The 19,076-nt window shown below is 53.1% G+C and overlaps 7 protein-coding genes across 7 annotated transcripts; 1 reads left to right on the top strand and 6 right to left on the bottom strand.

The window, feature by feature from the left end:
- Positions 1 to 380: 380 nt before the first annotated feature.
- On the bottom strand, positions 381 to 3,600 carry PG994_002575 (WD domain-containing protein; the record flags this gene model as incomplete). Its single annotated transcript, XM_066853984.1, has 5 exons — positions 381 to 487; positions 562 to 1,942; positions 2,008 to 2,198; positions 2,255 to 3,488; positions 3,559 to 3,600. 5 exons carry the CDS (start codon positions 3,598 to 3,600, stop codon positions 381 to 383), a joined length of 2,955 nt encoding a protein of 984 aa, XP_066719839.1.
- Positions 3,601 to 4,373: 773 nt separating this feature from the next.
- On the bottom strand, positions 4,374 to 5,048 carry PG994_002574 (uncharacterized protein; the record flags this gene model as incomplete). Its single annotated transcript, XM_066853983.1, has 2 exons — positions 4,374 to 4,769; positions 4,983 to 5,048. The coding sequence occupies 2 exons, from the start codon at positions 5,046 to 5,048 to the stop codon at positions 4,374 to 4,376; spliced, it is 462 nt and encodes a 153-aa protein (XP_066719838.1).
- Positions 5,049 to 7,003: 1,955 nt separating this feature from the next.
- On the bottom strand, positions 7,004 to 8,163 carry PG994_002573 (uncharacterized protein; the record flags this gene model as incomplete). Its single annotated transcript, XM_066853982.1, has 6 exons — positions 7,004 to 7,050; positions 7,129 to 7,167; positions 7,246 to 7,447; positions 7,524 to 7,597; positions 7,660 to 7,767; positions 7,845 to 8,163. 6 exons carry the CDS (start codon positions 8,161 to 8,163, stop codon positions 7,004 to 7,006), a joined length of 789 nt encoding a protein of 262 aa, XP_066719837.1.
- A 1,856-nt stretch (positions 8,164 to 10,019) lies between these two features.
- PG994_002572 (uncharacterized protein) lies at positions 10,020 to 11,083 on the bottom strand (the record flags this gene model as incomplete). Its single annotated transcript, XM_066853981.1, has 5 exons — positions 10,020 to 10,191; positions 10,404 to 10,573; positions 10,666 to 10,755; positions 10,839 to 10,946; positions 11,015 to 11,083. The coding sequence occupies 5 exons, from the start codon at positions 11,081 to 11,083 to the stop codon at positions 10,020 to 10,022; spliced, it is 609 nt and encodes a 202-aa protein (XP_066719836.1).
- Positions 11,084 to 12,708: 1,625 nt separating this feature from the next.
- On the bottom strand, positions 12,709 to 14,179 carry PG994_002571 (uncharacterized protein; the record flags this gene model as incomplete). Its single annotated transcript, XM_066853980.1, has 4 exons — positions 12,709 to 13,011; positions 13,112 to 13,615; positions 13,749 to 13,830; positions 13,908 to 14,179. The coding sequence occupies 4 exons, from the start codon at positions 14,177 to 14,179 to the stop codon at positions 12,709 to 12,711; spliced, it is 1,161 nt and encodes a 386-aa protein (XP_066719835.1).
- Positions 14,180 to 15,513: 1,334 nt separating this feature from the next.
- Positions 15,514 to 16,618, top strand: PG994_002570 (uncharacterized protein; the record flags this gene model as incomplete). Its single annotated transcript, XM_066853979.1, is given in 5 exon segments — positions 15,514 to 15,562; positions 15,857 to 15,963; positions 15,996 to 16,117; positions 16,179 to 16,569; positions 16,589 to 16,618. 5 exon segments carry the CDS (start codon positions 15,514 to 15,516, stop codon positions 16,616 to 16,618), a joined length of 699 nt encoding a protein of 232 aa, XP_066719834.1.
- Positions 16,619 to 17,145: 527 nt separating this feature from the next.
- Positions 17,146 to 18,651, bottom strand: PG994_002569 (uncharacterized protein; the record flags this gene model as incomplete). The annotated part of the gene is made up of 1 exon (XM_066853978.1): positions 17,146 to 18,651. The coding sequence occupies one exon, from the start codon at positions 18,649 to 18,651 to the stop codon at positions 17,146 to 17,148; it is 1,506 nt and encodes a 501-aa protein (XP_066719833.1).
- Positions 18,652 to 19,076: the final 425 nt, after the last annotated feature.

Below are 19,076 nucleotides of genomic sequence, written 5' to 3'. Positions count from 1 at the left end.
TTCAAGCAAGCAGATACCAACACAATCGCCCTCAACACCGACTTCCCAGTCACGCACGTCACAGATCATCGTGTCGCCAATGCTGAGAAGACTCGAGTGTGTGTGTTGTTCCCATCGTGGTATATACTTAATACATACGTACACATAGAATTATAGGCAAAAGGAATGAGAAGACTGCATGGTATGCTATGGTGTTCCCATCGTGGTATTATCGCCACTACAGTCTGTACATACACATGAAAGTATAGGCAAAAGGAAGCACTACTTAGGTATCATCATCCGTTTTCCCTGCCCTGAATGACGAAAATCAACGCCTGCTAATTCTACATAGGCCGCCGCACCGTTATTGACGGCCTCCCAGCGGCAACCGTGAGTGCTTCTCATGTCTCTACGATCATGGTGTCGCTGCTCTCTTCTTCGTCTTCCAGTGTCAGGTCGAGCACGCGTGCATATTGTACAGTAAGTCGCTGGAGTTCCCTGAACTTGCCTGTGTAAAAGAAACTGGATTAGCTGTGATCGTGAAAATGAATAGAAGGATAGACAGGCAGGGCATGAACTTACCAAGGATCATGACAACTCCCTTCAGGAGTTCTTTGCGGTCCCATCCACATATCTCATCTCCTTTGCTGAACCAACCCTTGCCATCATCCTCTGCCTCTGTCTTGTCTTGCAGAATGCCGCCGAGCAGGCTGTTCATCAGCTCCTCCACTTTGCTTTTGAGACCCTCTGCTCCTATCCGCTTAGCATACATGAACAGGTACAGTCTGAACTCGTCTTTCGATCCCAGTGTCAGGGCACCAGCAATGCGATTCTCCAGGTGAGCAATGCTGACACTCGACTCGAAGTTCTCGAACCCATCCTTGGACAGTAACAGCTTTACTATGCGCTGTAATGTGTAGGCACGGCCCTTGAGCAAGAACTCATTGGTTGTGTGTCGCTCAAGGAAGGGGATAATGCCTGCCGAGACACTGACTTCCTCCTCCTTGGAGGACTTGGATGCTGTCGGACCGACGGCTGTCGATTGAAGAGAGCCGATGGAGGAGTCGTTGCTGTTCCAGTACTGGCTACCGACAGCCCACCATGACTCAGATAGGCGTTGCCAGGAAAACATGTTGGGATTATAGTAGTAACCGTCACCATTTGTCAGAGTGACAATGATGTGGCCGTTGGAGTTGAGATGGGCAGACGTCACACTAGGGGCTGGCATGGCGGCATGGGGCTGGAGAGAATGGATGGCGATCTCCAGCACGGGCGCGAGAGAAACAGGGGGGGGGGGTGAGGATAGACTATTGATGCTCCAAACATGGCACATACCAACTGCTGTGATGCAGAGAAGCCACCACCCTCGGCATTCCAGGATGACGGGCTGCGACTCCAGCACCATGGCATTGATCAGCCGTCGGCCGGCTGGTGTCCATGTGTAGAGGCTGCCATCTTCGCAAGCAGCTGCCCAGAAGTTCTTGTTGCCAGTGACGAGTACGATGGCGCGGGGGAGAAAATCTTGCCAGAGCACAGCGCCGCGCTTGGAGGCTGTAATGTGTGACGGATCTCGGATAGCAACCGGGTTCTTCGCCTCCAAGATCACATTCTCGGGTATCTTGGACGCGTCCTCCAAGCTCGTATCGCCAAGCAACACCCCGCGTTCGAGCGGTCGCACAATCTGTGACCGCACCTTGGGTACGGCAAGTCGGACTTGAGATATGGCAATGGATGGGTTGAGCACCGCTGGTCGAAGGTATTCTGGAGTCGGTACGAGGCCGTGTTTCGGGGGTTCTAGTGTAGCGGGCTCCAGTCCCTCAACACCATTTCTCACGATAGGCCTGGGTCCAGTAGCTGGTCGCTTGGAGTGGTGATCCTCTTCTTCTTCATCCAAGGGTATTGCTTTTCGTTTGTTGCCTAGCAGCATAGCAGCTAAGCCACCCTCTGGCAGACCGTCGAATGGCTTGGACAAGTCGAGAACCGTTTGGGTGCATCGTTTTGGGCAGTTTTGGCGCTACTTGAGCCGACCAACTGGGTTTGCGGGAGTGAGGACTGGCCAGTGCCGGATGAGGAGATCAGCATGGGTGCAACCCTCTTCTTGCCTTCTTTAGTGAACGTGACACGTGACTTGAGTTCGTTGACTCGTTGGACTTGCTTGTCGGAGTTCTCCCCAGCCTCTGTAGTCTTCTCCTTGTCCGTCTCTTTGGTGGCCTCGGCTTCTAGTTGCGCATTGGGGGTTGCCACATTATTGGTGTGGCCGTCCCTGTCTTGACACCATTGGTTGCGGGTGTATCGGTGTCTTTCGATATGGGGTGGAAGTCGCCCATCAGAGCTCCCATTCGGGACTCGGCGCCTTTTCGCTCGCCCTCCTTGCTGTGATTCTCGAGCCTCAGACCGTCCACGTCCTCGGCAATGCCCATAGCCTTCCTCGAGGCACCGTACTTGGATAGTGCTTTGTCGGTTTCTTCCAAGTTCGCAACCCATCCGAGCTCGCCCGTCTCAAACCTGACAGTAATGATGCTTCCATCCAGGCTGGCTGCAAATAATGTCTGGCCGTCCGGCGTCCATGCGAGATCGGATATGGACTTCGCAGCGAGGTCTTGGAGGATGACGACAGGTCTCGATGTGTTGGTATTCCATATGCTCAAGGTCTTGTCTTGGCCAGCAGATGCGATCACGGTCACTAGAGAACCGCCCGAGCTACCGTTGGTCACGCCATTCTCAGCTGGCTTCTTGGTGTGGAACAGACGCGGAGAGAACATGCAGACTTCGGTCGGGCCCTCGTGGCCGATCAGGTTGATTTCGCTGTCCCACCTCGACCGCTCAATGATGGCCACGGAGCTGACTGGTCCGTTGACTGCGTTCGCAGCAGCAATGTGGTTACCATCCGGAGACCAGGAGCATCTCCTGAAGTAGGTCGTCAGAGGCGAGGATTTGAAGGGGGTGTTGATGGTGGTCTCGAGCTGGAAGTTGTTCACCATGTCATGCTGTGTCGCATTAGGCGCCGGAGACGTAAAGCGGAAAATCTTGATCGTTCGGTCGTCGCTGGCTGTGGCGAAGAACTTGTTGGCTGGGTCGAAGGTGATGCCCTTGACGTGGCTCTGGTGTACCGACAAGACCTTTAGTTTCTCGAACGTGTGCCCTGACCAAATAACTATCTTAGAGTCGAGACCGACGGACACCAATATAGATCCATCAAAAGACCAGCCCAAGTCCTGCACGTCATTGTCGTGTCCAATCAGTCGCCGGGAGGTTTTCCAGTTCTCAACGGGAGGGGGCTCGTTGTTGCTGCCAAAAGTGGCTATAGTGGGTGGGCCGCTTTCCAGTTGGTATATGCAGATAATCTTGTCGTCAGCGCCGGATGCTAGCAGACGGCTGTTGGGCGAGAAGCGCACGGAGTGAATAGTGCCGAGATGGTGGCTCATATGGCAGAGCTGCCTCGGTTTCCGTGTAGGATCTGTCGTCGGAGTTGTAGATGGCTTCTGTCGACCAGACTCGGACGTTGCCATCTAGAGAAGGGGGTTAGTCAGGTTAGTTTGATGTCGGCTACAAAGGATATAGGGGACATTTGCGACGAACCTCCGCCTGCTGTGGCCAGCCTCTTGCCGTCGGGCGACACATGACAGCTGTAAACCTCGAAGTCTTTATTTTCGCCTGGAGCGCAAAGTTAGAGAGGCCTAGTTCCAAGAAGCTTTGTCGGTCGGTCAATTGGCTTTACCCTGATGGCTCAGCCATGATGGCTTGATGATGTGCATCGTGAGTCGTTGACGCGATGCGACTGTCGCATGTCTGCTGTGACCGAAATGCGAAGTTGATGAGGGTGTGGTGAAGCTATCATCGAAGTCAGGCACAGCTTCCCAGGTGCGTGCGCCAAATCAAGCACTTAATTAGCGGCTTGGGAAATGCGCGACGCGACAGATACGAGGGACTTCCAACTTCCAAAAAGGCAGTGAGCTTTAGTGGGCCAGACGCCTGGGGCCGTCAGCAGTCAGTGACCTTAGCAGGCGCCGAGGCGCTGAAGTCGGCACGGATCAACGTCGGCCCCTTTCAGCTTTCTTGGGCGGTGCCAACGTGGGCTTCAGCTTTCAATTACAACCAAGACACCATCAACAATTCTGGAACAGCTTGGAAAAGCCTATGTGGTACCTGCACTTTTGCTAGCTGGAATCTGTGATCACACCAGCTCACCGCGAGTTCCAGTACAGTATTAGTCCTCGCTGCTTCAGAGAACATCTACGTCTGTGATTGGGGCAGTATCTTAAATTCCTTCTAACTTATTCTTAGGACCAGTTTTTGGTTTCATTATAGTCTTTGATAATGCATCTATAGAGGCTGGTATAGGTGCTGCGAATGCAGTAAGCCGACCAATTTAGACATGTTTCGCAGCCCCTGTCTCACTCTGCTAAAATACAATGTGTGTTTCTACGCGATTGATTATCCTTGCCAACTATGATGGGAAGCAAGGGTGCTGTGGGTTCGTCCTCAGCCACGAGGGAGTCCAACAAGGCTTGTCTCTGCTCCGGTAGCAACTTCACGATCCTGTAGGGAGCTTCGTACCGATCAGGGTGGAGGTAGACGGCATTCGAGTCGGCCTCCGGACTCTCTGCCAGGTCTCTTCTATCGAACAAAACCACGCCGTCAGTGATCTGTGCTTCGACCCAGTACCCAGCCATGTCGGCTGCACCGTTGGGAAACTGGCCGTAGTCGATGTACCACGAGTGCTGAAACAAGGTAGGCCGAGGGCCGTCAGGTTTTTTTCTCCAGTAGCGCTCGTCTGACTCGGGCGGCTTCTAGTCGTGCACCCCGTCATTCTTGTGTATGCTCTCGTCTCGTTGGTATATCACCACCCCGATCTGATGAAGAGAGACGGCCATGAGTTCAATCAGATGAAAGTTGAATCCTCTTGAGCCAGGAGCGGCCGCCTGAAACTCAAACAGCAACTGGTTTCTTGCGGCAGTCAGTATGGTCAGGGGAAGGGGTTTCCAAGAAGGACTGCGTCTTACCTTAGCATAAAAGCGGAGGGTCTCAAACTGGAACTCATCACGGAACTTTCGTGTCTTATCCATCATGCCCGGCAGAGCTCCTCGTGGACTTGGAAAATTGGATGATTGTAGTGAAACTCGCTGTAGCCTCTATTTCCAGCAACATCTGATATTGGCAACCCATCAGTGAGCTGTGCACGAGTCACTTCGGCAATCTCCGTCGAGACGAGCCTGATTCCAGCTGATGAAGTAGTAACGATTTCCTTCATCGAGGTCAGCGATGCTGAGCTTGCGGGCGGTGGCATCATCCTCTCTTGTTGTTTCTGGTTGCGACTCGGATGAATGTGCGGGTAGCTGGGTTGACATGACGGTTGATGCTATATAGGGAGTAAAGACAGGTAGCAAAAGAAGAAGGTTCACAGAGTGTTAACGGAAGAATTCAAGAATGAGGGAGATCTGTGTCTGCGTAGATGGCTGTGACAGTCAATCGGGGAATGTTGAAGGGGAATTGTGGATGTTGGCTAGCCTGCTATAGGCGAAGGTATAAATAGGTACAGCGCCAGAAAAGCAGCCAGTATCTCCGTTAGCAAGGGTATCATCAGCAACAGTCTACACGGCAAACAGCGGCATCCCATATTTGCTGAAAAAACCTATGAGACGTTCAAGTTCCAGATGAGGCTCAGCATCGTACACGAGATTATCCATCTTTCCGTTGGATTTCCAATGGGATCAGAGCGAGCCATAACGCCGCTCAACGCGACTATGTCTGTGTATGACCAGGATACTACGGTAGGCGAGGCCGGAAGGTACGGAGAGAAGATCTTCCTGGACGGAAGTGTAGAGAGTTGGTTGACAATAAACCATACAATGGAAGAAAAACAGCACTACTCTGTTTACAGGAAGAGTAAACAAGGCCTCACTGGATGCATCTTCAGAGAAGAAACCATCGTCCTCTTGGCGCTCCGTAATCTGGCCAGGGGGGTTATGTGAACAAAGACATGAGCTCGGGGACCATCACTGGCGGAAACCAGCGGCAGCGGGACACCTGACGCGAAGTCGGCATACCCTTGTTGTCAGGAGCAGCAACTGCAAGTTGAGCGGCGGCGTTACCAGTGCAGGTAGAGCTTGGTAGCGTCCAGGTTCCCGGGGGGCTCGACGGCCGTGAGCATCACGTACTTAGATGTGGTTGATCTCAGACTAGGGCGCTAAAACCAATAGTTTGTCCTACTCGTAGGTAAGGGTCACCTCATGTCTTTCTTCTTGTACTTCTCTGCAGCAATTGAGATCGAGATGTCAAGGTTCGTCAAGGGTAATCAAGGTCATGTAATACAGGTGGGCAGTGCCAGGTAGCAGACTGCAGGTCCTGCACAAGCGACAATCAGACTGTACAGAAATTCTAGTCAATAAAGATATCTTTCAATATACACGTGTAGCGAAAGAAGTAAAAAATGATACGAGCCGATATCCTTTATTACGTTCTACTATAATGTGTAATAAGCTTCAAATTAATTATATAAGCACCTTGTCCTGACCAGGCCCGCTTGGCTTAGTGGTAAAGCGCATCACTAGTACTGACGTAATGATGAGATCACTGGTTCGATTCCAGTAGTGGGCAATTACTTATTTTTCTCTCTCCCAGTAACAACTTTCTGCAAGATCGTCCGTTTACCTCTTTTTAACATGTCTCTCTTTTACTCAACTGCATGGGATGTCGAGTCTCTAAACCACATCACAGGCCTGCTTGGCACGACCGCGCGACCGAGTGTTACGGGCACTCACAGCTCTGTACCAGGTCAAAACACCTCAATATATCACTTCTAAATGCTGGATCCAGCATCGCTCCTGTCAAACAAGTATTTAGTATTGAATAGTTCTGAATTGAATATACATATAGACAGATCGCTACGCTGACTCGTAGCCTCTGCCGCCGCCCAATGGAATGCATGGCTCTTTCTAAGAAAAGCCCGTACGCCCAAAATATATGCAAAGAAACGCTATGCTTAGAAACGAAAGATTGAAGATTGGGTTGAGCGACTGAATATCTAGTCGTCAATGGGCAGAACCTTTCGGATGCCTTCGGCGATTTGTTCTGTGCATCCGTCGTTAGCTGAGCCCATGATCCATTCGGTGTAAGTGGGTCAAAGGGGTGATTCGGTTGATGACTTACCCTCCAAGTATGGAATAACATGGTCGTAGTCCTTGCACACTGTCAAAAGAGAAACACTGTCAGCAATATGTTCTCGCTTCAGCCGATCATGCTGCTATTGCTGAGCCAGCTGCTTACCATGGTGGCCGTTCCAGCTTCCGTCGAGCGGGCCGTTGTCGTCCGAGTCGGACTGGTCGTGTGGCTCCATGGCCAAGTCGGCCGAGCACATGATGCCCTGCCGCAGGTAGTCCACACAGTGCAGGTATTGGCTGTGGTAGTCGCTGGGCAGGCGCTCCCTCGTGTTGCCCTTGAGGTTGGCGTAGATGCGCGCCATCATGAACTGTTCGCTTGTGTGTGAGCAATGTCTGCATGCCTCTCGTCGCACGTATCTGAAAGTTCGTAATCTAGGTACTCACCACGCAGTGCAACTGGTGCGTCATCGAGGTCGTGAAGAATGTTTCGTCCGTTACCTCGCCCCATCCGGAACCGACTGTGGTGCGGTTAGCCTATGCCGTCCCAACGAGCCCTCGAGGGTGCGCAGGTTGAACGTACTGGGTAACATGGTGTTCCATTGGGAAATGGTTTCGTTGGTGAAGAACTTGGACGTGTCGTTCGGCACAAAGGCCGGATCCGCATTGAACTTGACGATCTTGGTCGGGACTAGATGTTGTGGATGCGCAGTTCAGCCATCTGCCAAGGACACAAAGCAATACAAGAACTCAAAACTCAAAACTCACACTCGGGCCCCAGCCCCGTCACATCGCCCCCGACCTGAATCGTGGACACCGACTTCTCCCGCCAGAAGTCCCGGACCAGCAGCAGCGACAGCGAGATGTTGACGCAGAGCAGCAGCGTGTCAACAATCCACCGGTAGCGCCGGAACCGCGTCATATACTTCCGGGTCGTCGACTCCTTCTCATGGGAGTGGTGGTGCTCGCCGCGCCAGTGCTTCTCGTCGCCCATGACCGACTCGTCGACTTCGGTGCTTGAGCGCCCGTCCTCCTTGTCCTCGGCGAGCGCGACATTCTGGTATCCGGACTGCTTGCTGTACTCCATGGTGCTTTTCTGTTAAAGTCCTCGTCTGGTGCTGAATCCAATCAAGCTATCGAGTCAAAGAAGAAATAGCAATATGATTACTCAAATAGGCAATGATGAAGCCAGCTTCTCAGAAGAACAGAAAACGCGTCGTGGTGCAGTCTTGCTGTAGGGATGCCAGTCCTGGAGAGGGAGAAAGAAGAGGGAGAAGAAACAAGATGGAGATCAGCCAGTCCTAGAAGATAGGAATAGCCGGGCTTGCCTCCCCAACCGAGCGCAAAGTATCGTCAACTCGCCATATTGGGAAAAGGGTCCTGTTTCCAGTATCCATCCACCCTTTTCCTCTCCGTTTCAGTCTTGGCGAGCAGACGATGCAACGCGAAGAGCGGTCCTGTTATTGGCTAGCTCGAGGCCCGGACCGTGGGTTGGCGTCTCGACTATCCCCACGTTCGAGATGGTACGGACATGAGACCGAAGAATCGCCGTCACTAATCACCGCCAGACTGGACGCCAGATCTACAATCTTCTCATGCCAATCGCCGGCACACATGGGCGAGGGCATTCCGGCACACTCGATGGGTTCTGGCAGCATCTTTGTGCACTGCTGTGCAACCTAATCCGGCATTGCGCTGGCTGTGATACGTGTTGCCCGTCTCGCGACCGAGACACAAATGAATGCCTTAAACTTGTCTAACGGCGTTCGTGATTCAACAACCGTAGCATACAAAATCTGGTCTCTGCGCCGAGTGATAAAGAAGCAGTCAGCGAACGGCACTGGATGCCGATGAAGTCAGATAGTGTGCTTGTCAAACCAATTCTGTAACTGGCGGGGATCAACAACGGTGTTTCAGTCCCAGGCAGGCGACAGGCAGGCCGGGCCCTGGCAGTAGTTCGCGCTAGGGCCCTCTGCGACCTGCGGGCTGGGATCTTGAGGAATCTTCCAGTGCAACGGTCGCTTAACGCTTAGCCTGAAGATCGCGCGATGAACCAATCACAGGGTCGATGCAGTGCCCCAGACAACGTTGAAAGGCACACAACAAAGTCACACGAGATATTGGAGAGTAATCGCGAAAATGCTAATCGGGAGATGTTATGAAAATGCTGTTATCTGTTACTAATTAGCATCGCGCTATTGAGCAGCTACCTAGTAATCGAAGCGCTGTGCAATGACTGATGGTCTCAGCAAACATGAGAGATGGAGATGAGAACGACAGACAAGTAAAACATTGAATGATATCGACTCATAATGTCCCTCATTGTACCCAAACGAGCGCCAGGTCACCCTTTGCATGCTCGTTTCCCAGCTGGAAGACTCCGGCTTGGCACCTCCGCCGAGGAAGGATTTGGGTAAAGAATAGGTAGCGGCAAGTGGCGCAATTCCCGATCCCCAGAGCGGCACCGAGTCCACAGCAAACACACCCACCAGCTCGGTTGATCGGGGGTGTCAGCCCCTTATTGCATCATGAAAAGTGGCCACGAGCCAATGAGATTGATCGGCGCGGTGTGCATCTCACCAGGAAGGGCTCTTCTTGATCATGTGTGGTGTGTGAATCTTCTTCTTCCTATTTCTCATCAAGGAGGCGCAAACGAGTGTGTGCTATCTGACAAAAACAAAACGCAGTTGCAATCCATCTCAAACCAGGGCCGACCACAAGAGCCCTTCCTCAGTGAAGGCATACCATCTCGTCCATTCCGTCAAAATACAATCTAGCCAGTTTCCTCTCCAAACCAACTTTACTCCTGGGTTCTTGTTTTCGGGGGCTTCTCTTCTCCTCTCATGCATTGGGTGTACACACAGAGAGAGAATGCGAACCGAGAACGACCGCAGAAAAGAAAAGAAAAAACGAACAGATATGGGTGGGGATCGGGTGCGTCGTCTAGCACAAGTGGAGCTTGCCGGCGACTTGGACGCTGAAGCCGGCCGCGGCGTACGCCGTGCCCCAGACCTCGTTGGATCGGTAGGGGCACTGGTCCGCGGCAGCCTGGGCGTAGTCGGCGAGGGCGGAGCACTTGGTGGCGTAGCCGCCGGTCGGGCTGTCCCAGCACCACCTGTTGCAAGCAAAGGCAAAGAGAGGCGTCGGTTAGCAAGAAGAACCTTTCCTTTTCAATCAAGCAACACACAAACCATACAGAGATCAATCCTTGAGCAAACAGGTGCCGTTTCGAAAAGGTATAGCAAGGCAAACAGGGAGGAAAGTATGGGGAAGAGAAAGGAGACGAAAAAAAGCCGGTAGTGTGTTCAAATTAAGAAGTCCACGTACGAGATGGCGCTGTCCCATGAGCAGCTGATGCGGCCGCAGGGTCCGGGTGTAACGCCGCAGTCGCCGGTGAGGCCCCTGAGGTATTTGATGCCGTCATAGATTTCATCGCCCAGGGCATAGCCCCAGTCATCGGGAGGACCATTGGGCGTTTCGCAGGCAATGCTCGTGACCTGGATGCGGGGACGGCTGTCAGCAAAAGGACATCCTTCGGACCTTGGAAGCAAAAAGGAGGAAAGAAGGCCGGCTGGTCCAAGTGACTTACCGAAGCCTTGAGGGGCGCGGCCGGGTCCTTGCGGGGGACCTCCATGAGTTTGTACTCTGGATTGGCCTTCATGATCTGGGCGTAGATCTCCTGTGGGGAAAAACGGAAAGTCAAGGTCAGTAGCCAAGTCAAAGTTTCATGCAAGTCGGGACTCATCGTGGGGAAAGACATACCTGAACAGTGCCGTTGAACTGATAGACGGGACCGTCGACGGTGATGTTGCCGCGCCACATGATGCCGGAGGCGGAAGCAGAGCTTCTGGAGGCACTGCTGTCATCAGGCTGCAAGCAAGGTTAGAATAGAGGGTGCCTTGACGATCGCTTGAGATTGTGGCGGCGTCTATACTCACCAGCACAGCGGCGCCGCTGACCAGGGTGCTGACCAAAGCGGTCCAAATCCAGAAGATGAGGGCAATCATGATGTTGTTGCTTGCAGGGAATGATGGTAGATGGGAATGGAAGAGAATTTGACCAACGAAGATGATATTCTTGATTGGATGCAAGTGGGAAAGGATTTTTGGTTTGTTGTGAAGGTTGGGCTGGGGCGGTTTATGTAGTGCGTTGATGGGATGGGATGGATGAGAGAAAGGCGTTGGTGGTAGCACCAGATCTAGGCACTGATTTACACAGCAGGAAACGGTTCTCGGGTACTGATATGGGCAGAAACCAAGATGTCTAACACAGCTGCTGCAGACTCGGTCAGTTGTTTCATAAGCCGACTGAATGCCGTATTTATTGGCTACCTACCGGCCGGAGGTTTTCCGTTATTGATTCACGGCTTCGTCGTCACCCACGGCGTACCAGAGGCACCTATGGTAAGGCAGCATACGCACGACCAAGGATGCCTTGGTCAGGTGATCCTGGTCGTATAGTCCTACTCGCATCTCGACTTGGTCCAATTATTTTCCATCTTGACCGACCTCACGTCCTCCCCCCAAAGTCTTCCGAGACCACCAGCACCACCGCCCCGATGAGACCCCCCACTCGGCACCTGCGATGTCTCGGACCGGCCCATCATCCCTATTCTCCGGGGCGATTCCTGAGCATAGTTGCTAAGAAAGATCGGGATGGAAGATTTTGGAAAGTAACAGTGGCTGTGAATCGTATGATTTACCAAAGCTGCCGAAATCCAAATGCCGCCACCTCAGTATTACGGACTCTAGCTAACGACCTGATTTTCGAGATGCTTCCAGCTCCCATCGTCTGTGACATCTTTGCCACTGATGCAATTGGTAGAATCGCTCCGCCTTCCGCAGTTCATTATCCTTTCACACCCAGTTCGCCAGCTGTTTCTCAACCTGCTGTTATGAATGTGGTCGCTCAGCATGAAAATCAGATTCACTGCCAGCCCGGCCCTTCTGCATTGTGACAAATCATATTGCCAGGACTGTTTTGGCCCTGTGGACGTCACTGTTAGTTGTTGAAGATCATGCACATCCTTCTGTCATCCGTAGCTAAGACATTCGCGTCGAAAGTAAAAAGTTGGGGTCGTTTGGCTAGAAAAGGGGCACAGTAGTACACCCGATCGTAGCAGCGAAGTCAAAAGTTGCAAGTTATTATGTATAGGAACGTGTATGAACTTAATAGACCAATGCGCCAGCAGCACCTCTTGGTATATTGTAGCTTCGATTCGGCGACCCAGTTATTCGCCCAGCACAAACGAAAGACTTCTCAAAAAGAGAGAGCTCCAAGCGCCCATACTTATCTAGGTAAACTCCCGTTGAAAACCCTCCGACACCGGGACTGCCCGATCCTCCACCTTCTCGTAATCCACCGACCTTGTCGCAGCAACCGATGTTGGTAGAACCAAGCTGCGGTCTCACGGTAAACGACTTGTCGCCAAGCGCAGGCCGAGACTCGGCCGTTCGCCACCGCAGAGGCACCTTGACCATATAATCCGGAATCCACAAACTCTACTACAGCCCAGGGTAATCAGGGCCTCGTAATCGGGATCGGAAGTTATGAACACAGAAGCTTGAGCAAAGTAAGTAGGTAATTGGATGGAGGTTGTCTATCGATTACGTATCTACTTACTGATGTTTAATTACTGGCCGAGCGTCGCCACCATCTCCCACTTCTCGCCCAACTGCGCCCGCCCGAAGTACCGCGTGCACACGTAGGACCACTGCGCCGTCCCCGACGCAATCCGCCGGCAGCACTGCACGTACCGCCGGACATGCTCGTTGGTCTGCTCGTCGTCGTCGGTCCAGGGCAGGCGCGCCACGGCCGCCTTGCAGGACCGGTAGTGCTTTCGGATCAACGCTTGCACTTTCGCGAGGGCGGCGTGGATCGAGATGTCCTCGGCGTGGACGAACAGGAGACAGAGGTTCTCGAGCTGGCCCGCGCGCTGGGAGGGTGAGAGGTTGTTAGGAATTACCTCCTAACTAACTACTACAGACAAGATACGTGGCGGGTAGGTATTAGAAGGGAAATGATAAAAAACTCACGAATTCCTTCTCCAAGCTCAGAATCTCATTCACGAGGACGCACAGCTTGGCGCAGTCCAACACAATGCATTCCATCGCCTCGTGCCGAACGACGTGCTCCGGCAGCTCGAAGCCCATGGCGTACTCGAGCTGCGTGACCGACGGCCGGACCCCGATGTCGTCGCACCGGAGCCGCAGATGGTCCCAGGGATCGGGTAGGCCGTCGTCCCGGCGCACCGGATGCTGCCGCGCCACGCCCTCGAGGTACGCGTGCAGCTGGCGCCGCAGCCTCTCCGTGGTGGCGGGCCCCATCCCGGGCCGCATCGTGCCGAGGATCCCGTGCAGCATCTCGACGGTGCCCGGCGACCCCGGAGGAGGCGCGCCGAAGGTGGCGGTAGCACGCTGGGGGTCCGGGTGCAGGCAGGCGTCGATGCACTGCAGGATCTGGTCGCAGATGCGGCGGGTGCCGGCGTCGTCGCTCGTAAGATCGCCGCCGGGGTCGATCTCGTCATCGAACATAAAGATCTGCCAAGCTCGGTCAGTTTCGTTCGCCATGGCCAAAAGTCGCCGCAAGGGCGATCTCGGGAGAGAGAGACACACGGGGAAACACGCTTGCTTGCCCAGTAGTTGTATTCCGTCAGCGTGACCAGTTTCTCACTCGAGCAGTCCGCATAGAAAAGGCTGGAGATGATGACATAGTCTCCCGTTGCTTCCTTTTCTTTGCTTCTGGAAGATTGATTCTGACAACCCAGTGTATTAGCGCCGTTGGCAGAGAAAGGACGGAGTTTATCATGGGAATCCACCACTCATAACTCACGTCTTTAGCCATTCATCAATCTCCACGTTGACCTCGTCCAGTATCTTTTGCGGCTGTATCTTCTTGAACCAAGCTGGCATAAGACTCATCAGGTTCTCGACATGGATAGTCTCGCCCGTACACCTCTGCACGAGCCTCTGACGCTCAGCACGTGGGTTGGTGACAGCAAAAGCGGGCAAGTCCAATGTCGCCAGTGTCTCACCACTGCTAGGAGGTACGGACTGACGGATGCTGGTTGGAGAAGGTGGTGCTTTCAGGACAGCGGTAGCCATGGCGTTTCTGGTTTTTCTTCGTCTGATGTGATCGTTACAACAGCTAAGGGCATGGGGATGGGGATAACTATATACCTACTCTCTCGAAGATGGTTCCTTGTATGAAATGGAGTCAGTCGGGCGAGCGATGATCTGGTTTGCTCAACTTCCAAGTCGTAGAGTCATGTCGACTCGTGACCAATGGAGTCTGACCAATGGAGTCTCATGAACATACTTGCCTTACACATTGTGGGAAGTACATATTCGACCCTTTCGAACTTGATTATCGGGCTTACTCGTTCCCGTTTGATGTTTTCAGTAGACGGCTGGAAATCCGCAAACATTGATGATTGCTACTAATGTGTCCATATTAAGTGCGGTTACTACTTGCGGCACGCAGCGCAAATCCACTATACAGGCAGGGCCTAGGCCTTGACATTGAAGCTTGGCGTCGCTTCTATGCAACTTACCGAGTTTCTGGTCAGGCTACACGGGCCTGGCTTCCAGCAAGGTGATAGCCCGAGGACGCTGGGCTGGGAAGCAGATGAGGCCGACCATACAAAAAGTTTTACGTCGGATGAACACACAATTTGGCCAATCTTGGTCAAGTGCCAAGAGAGAGATCGTGCGATTTCCTTTCCACCGCCGCCATCTACTAAGCGCGAAAGGAATAGGCAAGGGATACAATTCATGAAGAAAGACAACTGAGGGAGATAATCAATGGAGACACGCAAGGGAGACAGTTAGGGGAACCATTTTGCGTACTATATACAGGGGTAATTATACGAGTTTTGCCAAGCATGGGCCGGTCGAGCCTCTCTCTGCCCCCCCTGGCCCTGTTACCAGCCCCATCCAGACTGCAAATTCTATGTAGGAAAACGAGCATATGCGCATAATTTATTTTCGCGGACCCTGTTTGCATGATGATGGTCCTGCTAATGGCACCACTTGTTTGGAAGCTGGTGCGCGAATAATGTAGGAAACAGTGGACCATAAACTTCGTGCTATTCAAGCTGGTTCTGGGCCTCTCTAGTTGTTGTCTGCATGACTACTGGATGTCCAGAAACCACCTGCACTCCACCTCAAATGTTTCATTAACAGCGTTTGGCTGACAAGACATGAATTAAAATTCAAGGGGTAGATAAGTAGGAGTCTTTGAGGCTTCGGTATAACCTAGAAGAGTGACTGGAATAGCTATAGCAACAAAGTTTACCAACCATCTTCTTCTCACGATAGAACACTACACAACAACACTACACTGCTATAGCGACAATTAACGGTACGGGGACGCCCAAGCGCCAAGCCTCTCCAGGCAGAGTGTCTCCCGCTGAGGGTAGAAGACGTGAGACGGCGGAATGGTGGTCCAAGATCGTCTCGGCCCAACACGGCTCTTCGCCCACATCAGTCATCCAGGCCGACTTATGACAACAAAGACCCATGCTCATCTAATTATCATTCCCCTTACTCTGTCGACTTCCCTGCATTCTCTCGGCTCCCTAGACTCCCTCGAGTCACCCTCCTCTCCCCCTTACACGCCCCACTCGCTCATCTGTTTCGACATCTTCATGTCCCTCTGCGCTCAACTCACGCTCTACTATCTGCTCTTCTGCCTCATGCAAATCTTCTAATACCTTTTCGTCCTGGTCTTGCTCTTTACAACGACCAGCACCGCCCGCGTGCCCCATATTCTCCCCAAAGCCGGCCCCAACCCGGAGCTCGCCGCCCTCGCCCCCTTTCTACAAGCCACCCATCGCGGCGAGGCCGAGCTTTACCACCACCTGGCATCGCCACTGCGGGCAGCGGGCGTCCGTCTTCCCCATTCCTACTTCGCCATCAGCGGTTAAGGCTCGTGGTGTTTGAGGACCTCGCGGCCCGCGACTGCAAGCTCGACCAGCCCGAGCGGCCCAGGTCCGTCGACAAGGGGCGAACCGGCGTCGAGGATCTCGCCACGCTAGACGCGTGAATATGGTATAAGTGTCACGGGATGATGACAAGCACACGTGGCTGCAGCAAGAACAAGACGGCTCGCTGCGCAACATCATCCGCGAGCTCCTGAAAACCGGCCCCTTCGACGCCATCACGCCCAGGACAAAGCAGAACCGGAAGGCACCCGTTTCCAACAGGAGCACGCGGCCCTACTACTAGAACGCGAGCGCAGAAGAAAATCCTTCGAGGCCCTCTGGAGCTTCGCGGACGAAAACGATCAAAACTCGTCATCATCCGGGGCGTTCCAGTGCATCGCGCACGACGACCCCCCACATCGCCAACACTTTCGCGACGCCGACTGGCGGAGCCGGGCTCCCTCGACCGGCAGACCCTGGCCCGCGGCAGCGGGTTTCACGACGTGGCGTAATTACTTCGTAGCGAGCGCCCTGGCCATCGAGAACCGCCGGGCGCACGAGGAGCGCGTAGTGAGTTCGCACATAGCAGCGCTGCAACGCCGAGGCGGTCCCCGCGTAGGGTGGGAAGACGCGTGACTCGAGTACCCGAGACACCTGCTCCATGGGTACGTGTTGTGCCTGGCACAAACCGATAATATTCAGTCTCAGACGAAGATATGGGCTCTGACGGAACGTTACGTCCCGGCCATACTGGACCATTATGTGATCAAGCTTTTCGACGGACCGCTTTGAACGTAGAGGGAACTGGCCGGAATAAAAAATGCTGAAGCCCTTCAGCCACCTTTATCAACGGGCAGGCAAAACGGTAGGTGCGGTGGCACATGCACACAGTCGGTATGCGAAATATCTTGGCTACTGCATCAACATAGTAACAACAATTGTGCATCATTCTCCCTGCAATATCAACATCGGCAATATCATTCAGCGCGCTAAACTTCTATCTAGGGTTACGCTAGGAGAACTCGTGCCACCTGGCGGGCGCATGGGCTGCACAGCTCGTCTTGGAGCAGCGAAGGGTAATTTCGTGTGGACCGAACGGCCGCCGTTCCAGAGGCGGATGTGCCCATGTAGGCTGCTGGTATCTCACTAGCTCACCTTCGGCTGGGATTGTGGGCCCAGGCGCCCCAACTCCTCTAGAGCCTCTATCAATTCTTGCGAACCAGAATCTGTTGCCACGTCCATGGGAGTCCAGCACCTTATTCCAGAATAAAAGCCGCCAAACAGGGGCATTCCGTGTGCTGCAAACAGCCTTACCGCTGCGACGTCTCCGGCACAACATAAGGTACAAAATACCAAATAGAGCGTTTGGGGGTAGAGACGTAAATACATGCTGATATCAACCAGGTTCTCCTCCAAGAGAAAGCGTATAAACCCGCCATCTCTGACCCCACGCCTCCTGGCATCCATGTAGGTCCTTATGATGTCTCTCCATTCTGCTGGAGACGGATCGACCCCGGCTTCAAGAAGAATCCTTATAATGCCCACGTGGCCCCCAAGGGCGGCGGCGTCCATCATACAGACCAGTCTGGCGTGACGAGTGTAGGTTTCTACATCATTCTTCAGGAGCAGCCGTAATATACTCTCGTGACCTCGAATGGCAGCGATTTCCACAGGCATGAGGGGTGTTAGACCGTGCAGTTCTGGCATCCACTCGACAGAGCCAAGAAACATGTTAACGTCGAGGTGCCGGTGAAGGTTGAACAGCCGCTGGACCAGATCGTCGTCTCCATTACAGCAGGCGTTACTAAGTACTGTGTGAATGAAACCGATATTCATGTATTCGGCGTGGTCGAGGAGGATATTTGTGATGTCGCGCAAGTCGAGCTGTGTAGACCTAACGATTAAGTCTTCTATCGCGATTCGGCGGGGCCCTTCCGATCGGGTATGCTTGTAGTTTGGATCGAGTAGAAGCTTCATCATCGTGAGGTCTTGCCGCTCAAAGGCCACCGCCAAGTCATAGTGCGTAGAGTCGATATCAGCCCCTTGATCTAAAATATGTCGGGTGAGATCATACTGTCCGGTCTTGACAGCTGCAGATAGGAGTATCCTAAAGACCTTATCGCGGGAGTTGGCGGAGCTTAAGTGAGGGTTATCCCTAGATCTGATAAAGTCCCTAACCGGTTCGAGCTGACCCAAGAATATCTGGCACACAGTGATGTTCGATTCCGGCATTGAATCCTCGTGGACTATGAGCGAATCACTCGGATGGATTCCAGGGAGCAGCTCATGGCCGTGGCCTGTAAGCGTATCTTGTCGTAGATCTCGTTTGGGGAGCCGGTCTAGGAACTCCCGATACATGACTTGGAGATATGGATGGCGTTGTTCCAGCATGTTCGGTTCCGGCTGTTGATGCTGCTGGCGGATTACCTCATCCATAGCGTGGTGAAGGAGGGCTGGCACATTGCTGGCCCAACGTTTGCCACTGTTTGATTGTCGGATGATGAAGGAAGCAGCTAAGGAACTGAGACTGTCGATTGGAGCTTGGCAATTGCAGGTTGGGCAAATGTTGATGTCGTGCCATTTCCCAGGGCGCAGAAGCTCTACTTCCTCGATGCAAAGCATGACTTCCTGATCGAAGAGGTCTGTTATCATGATGGTCAGCAAGGTAAGCCGGATTCCTTAGCCAAATAGAGATGAGTACTAACGATTTACCAATCTCCATTGCAATACCACCTGGATGTCAGCCGTAGATCCTCGATCTTTGATCAGTTGAGATTCAGTGTCGTCGGTTTCGGAGATCGACCACGGGCATTGTTCAGCCACAGCCTCTTTCACAATTACGCGGAGGCACTCCAAGGGTAGATCTAGCAGACCCGGACCAGGCATCTTGACGGAAGCCTGCGTTGGTGATGGCGAGAAGCTTGACTTTGGGTCCGTCAAACCAACTTGATGAATTAGGTAAGGTTGAGTCGAAGGTCTGGTGCCTAGGTAGGAAGGGCAGGTAAACAAGATCAGTGTAGGGTAAAGGTTTGGCACTTGCAGCCCCACTTAGATTCTGGCGTAGTTGCCTCTTCTAA

This window comes from Apiospora phragmitis, assembly GCF_038363925.1.
Source record: "Apiospora phragmitis strain CBS 135458 chromosome Unknown utg000003l:1.0-2676785.0:1.0-2680665.0, whole genome shotgun sequence".
NCBI lineage: Eukaryota > Fungi > Ascomycota > Sordariomycetes > Amphisphaeriales > Apiosporaceae > Apiospora > Apiospora phragmitis.
Note: the sequence above shows the minus strand (reverse complement) of the source record. Positions and strands in the feature narration are given on the sequence as shown.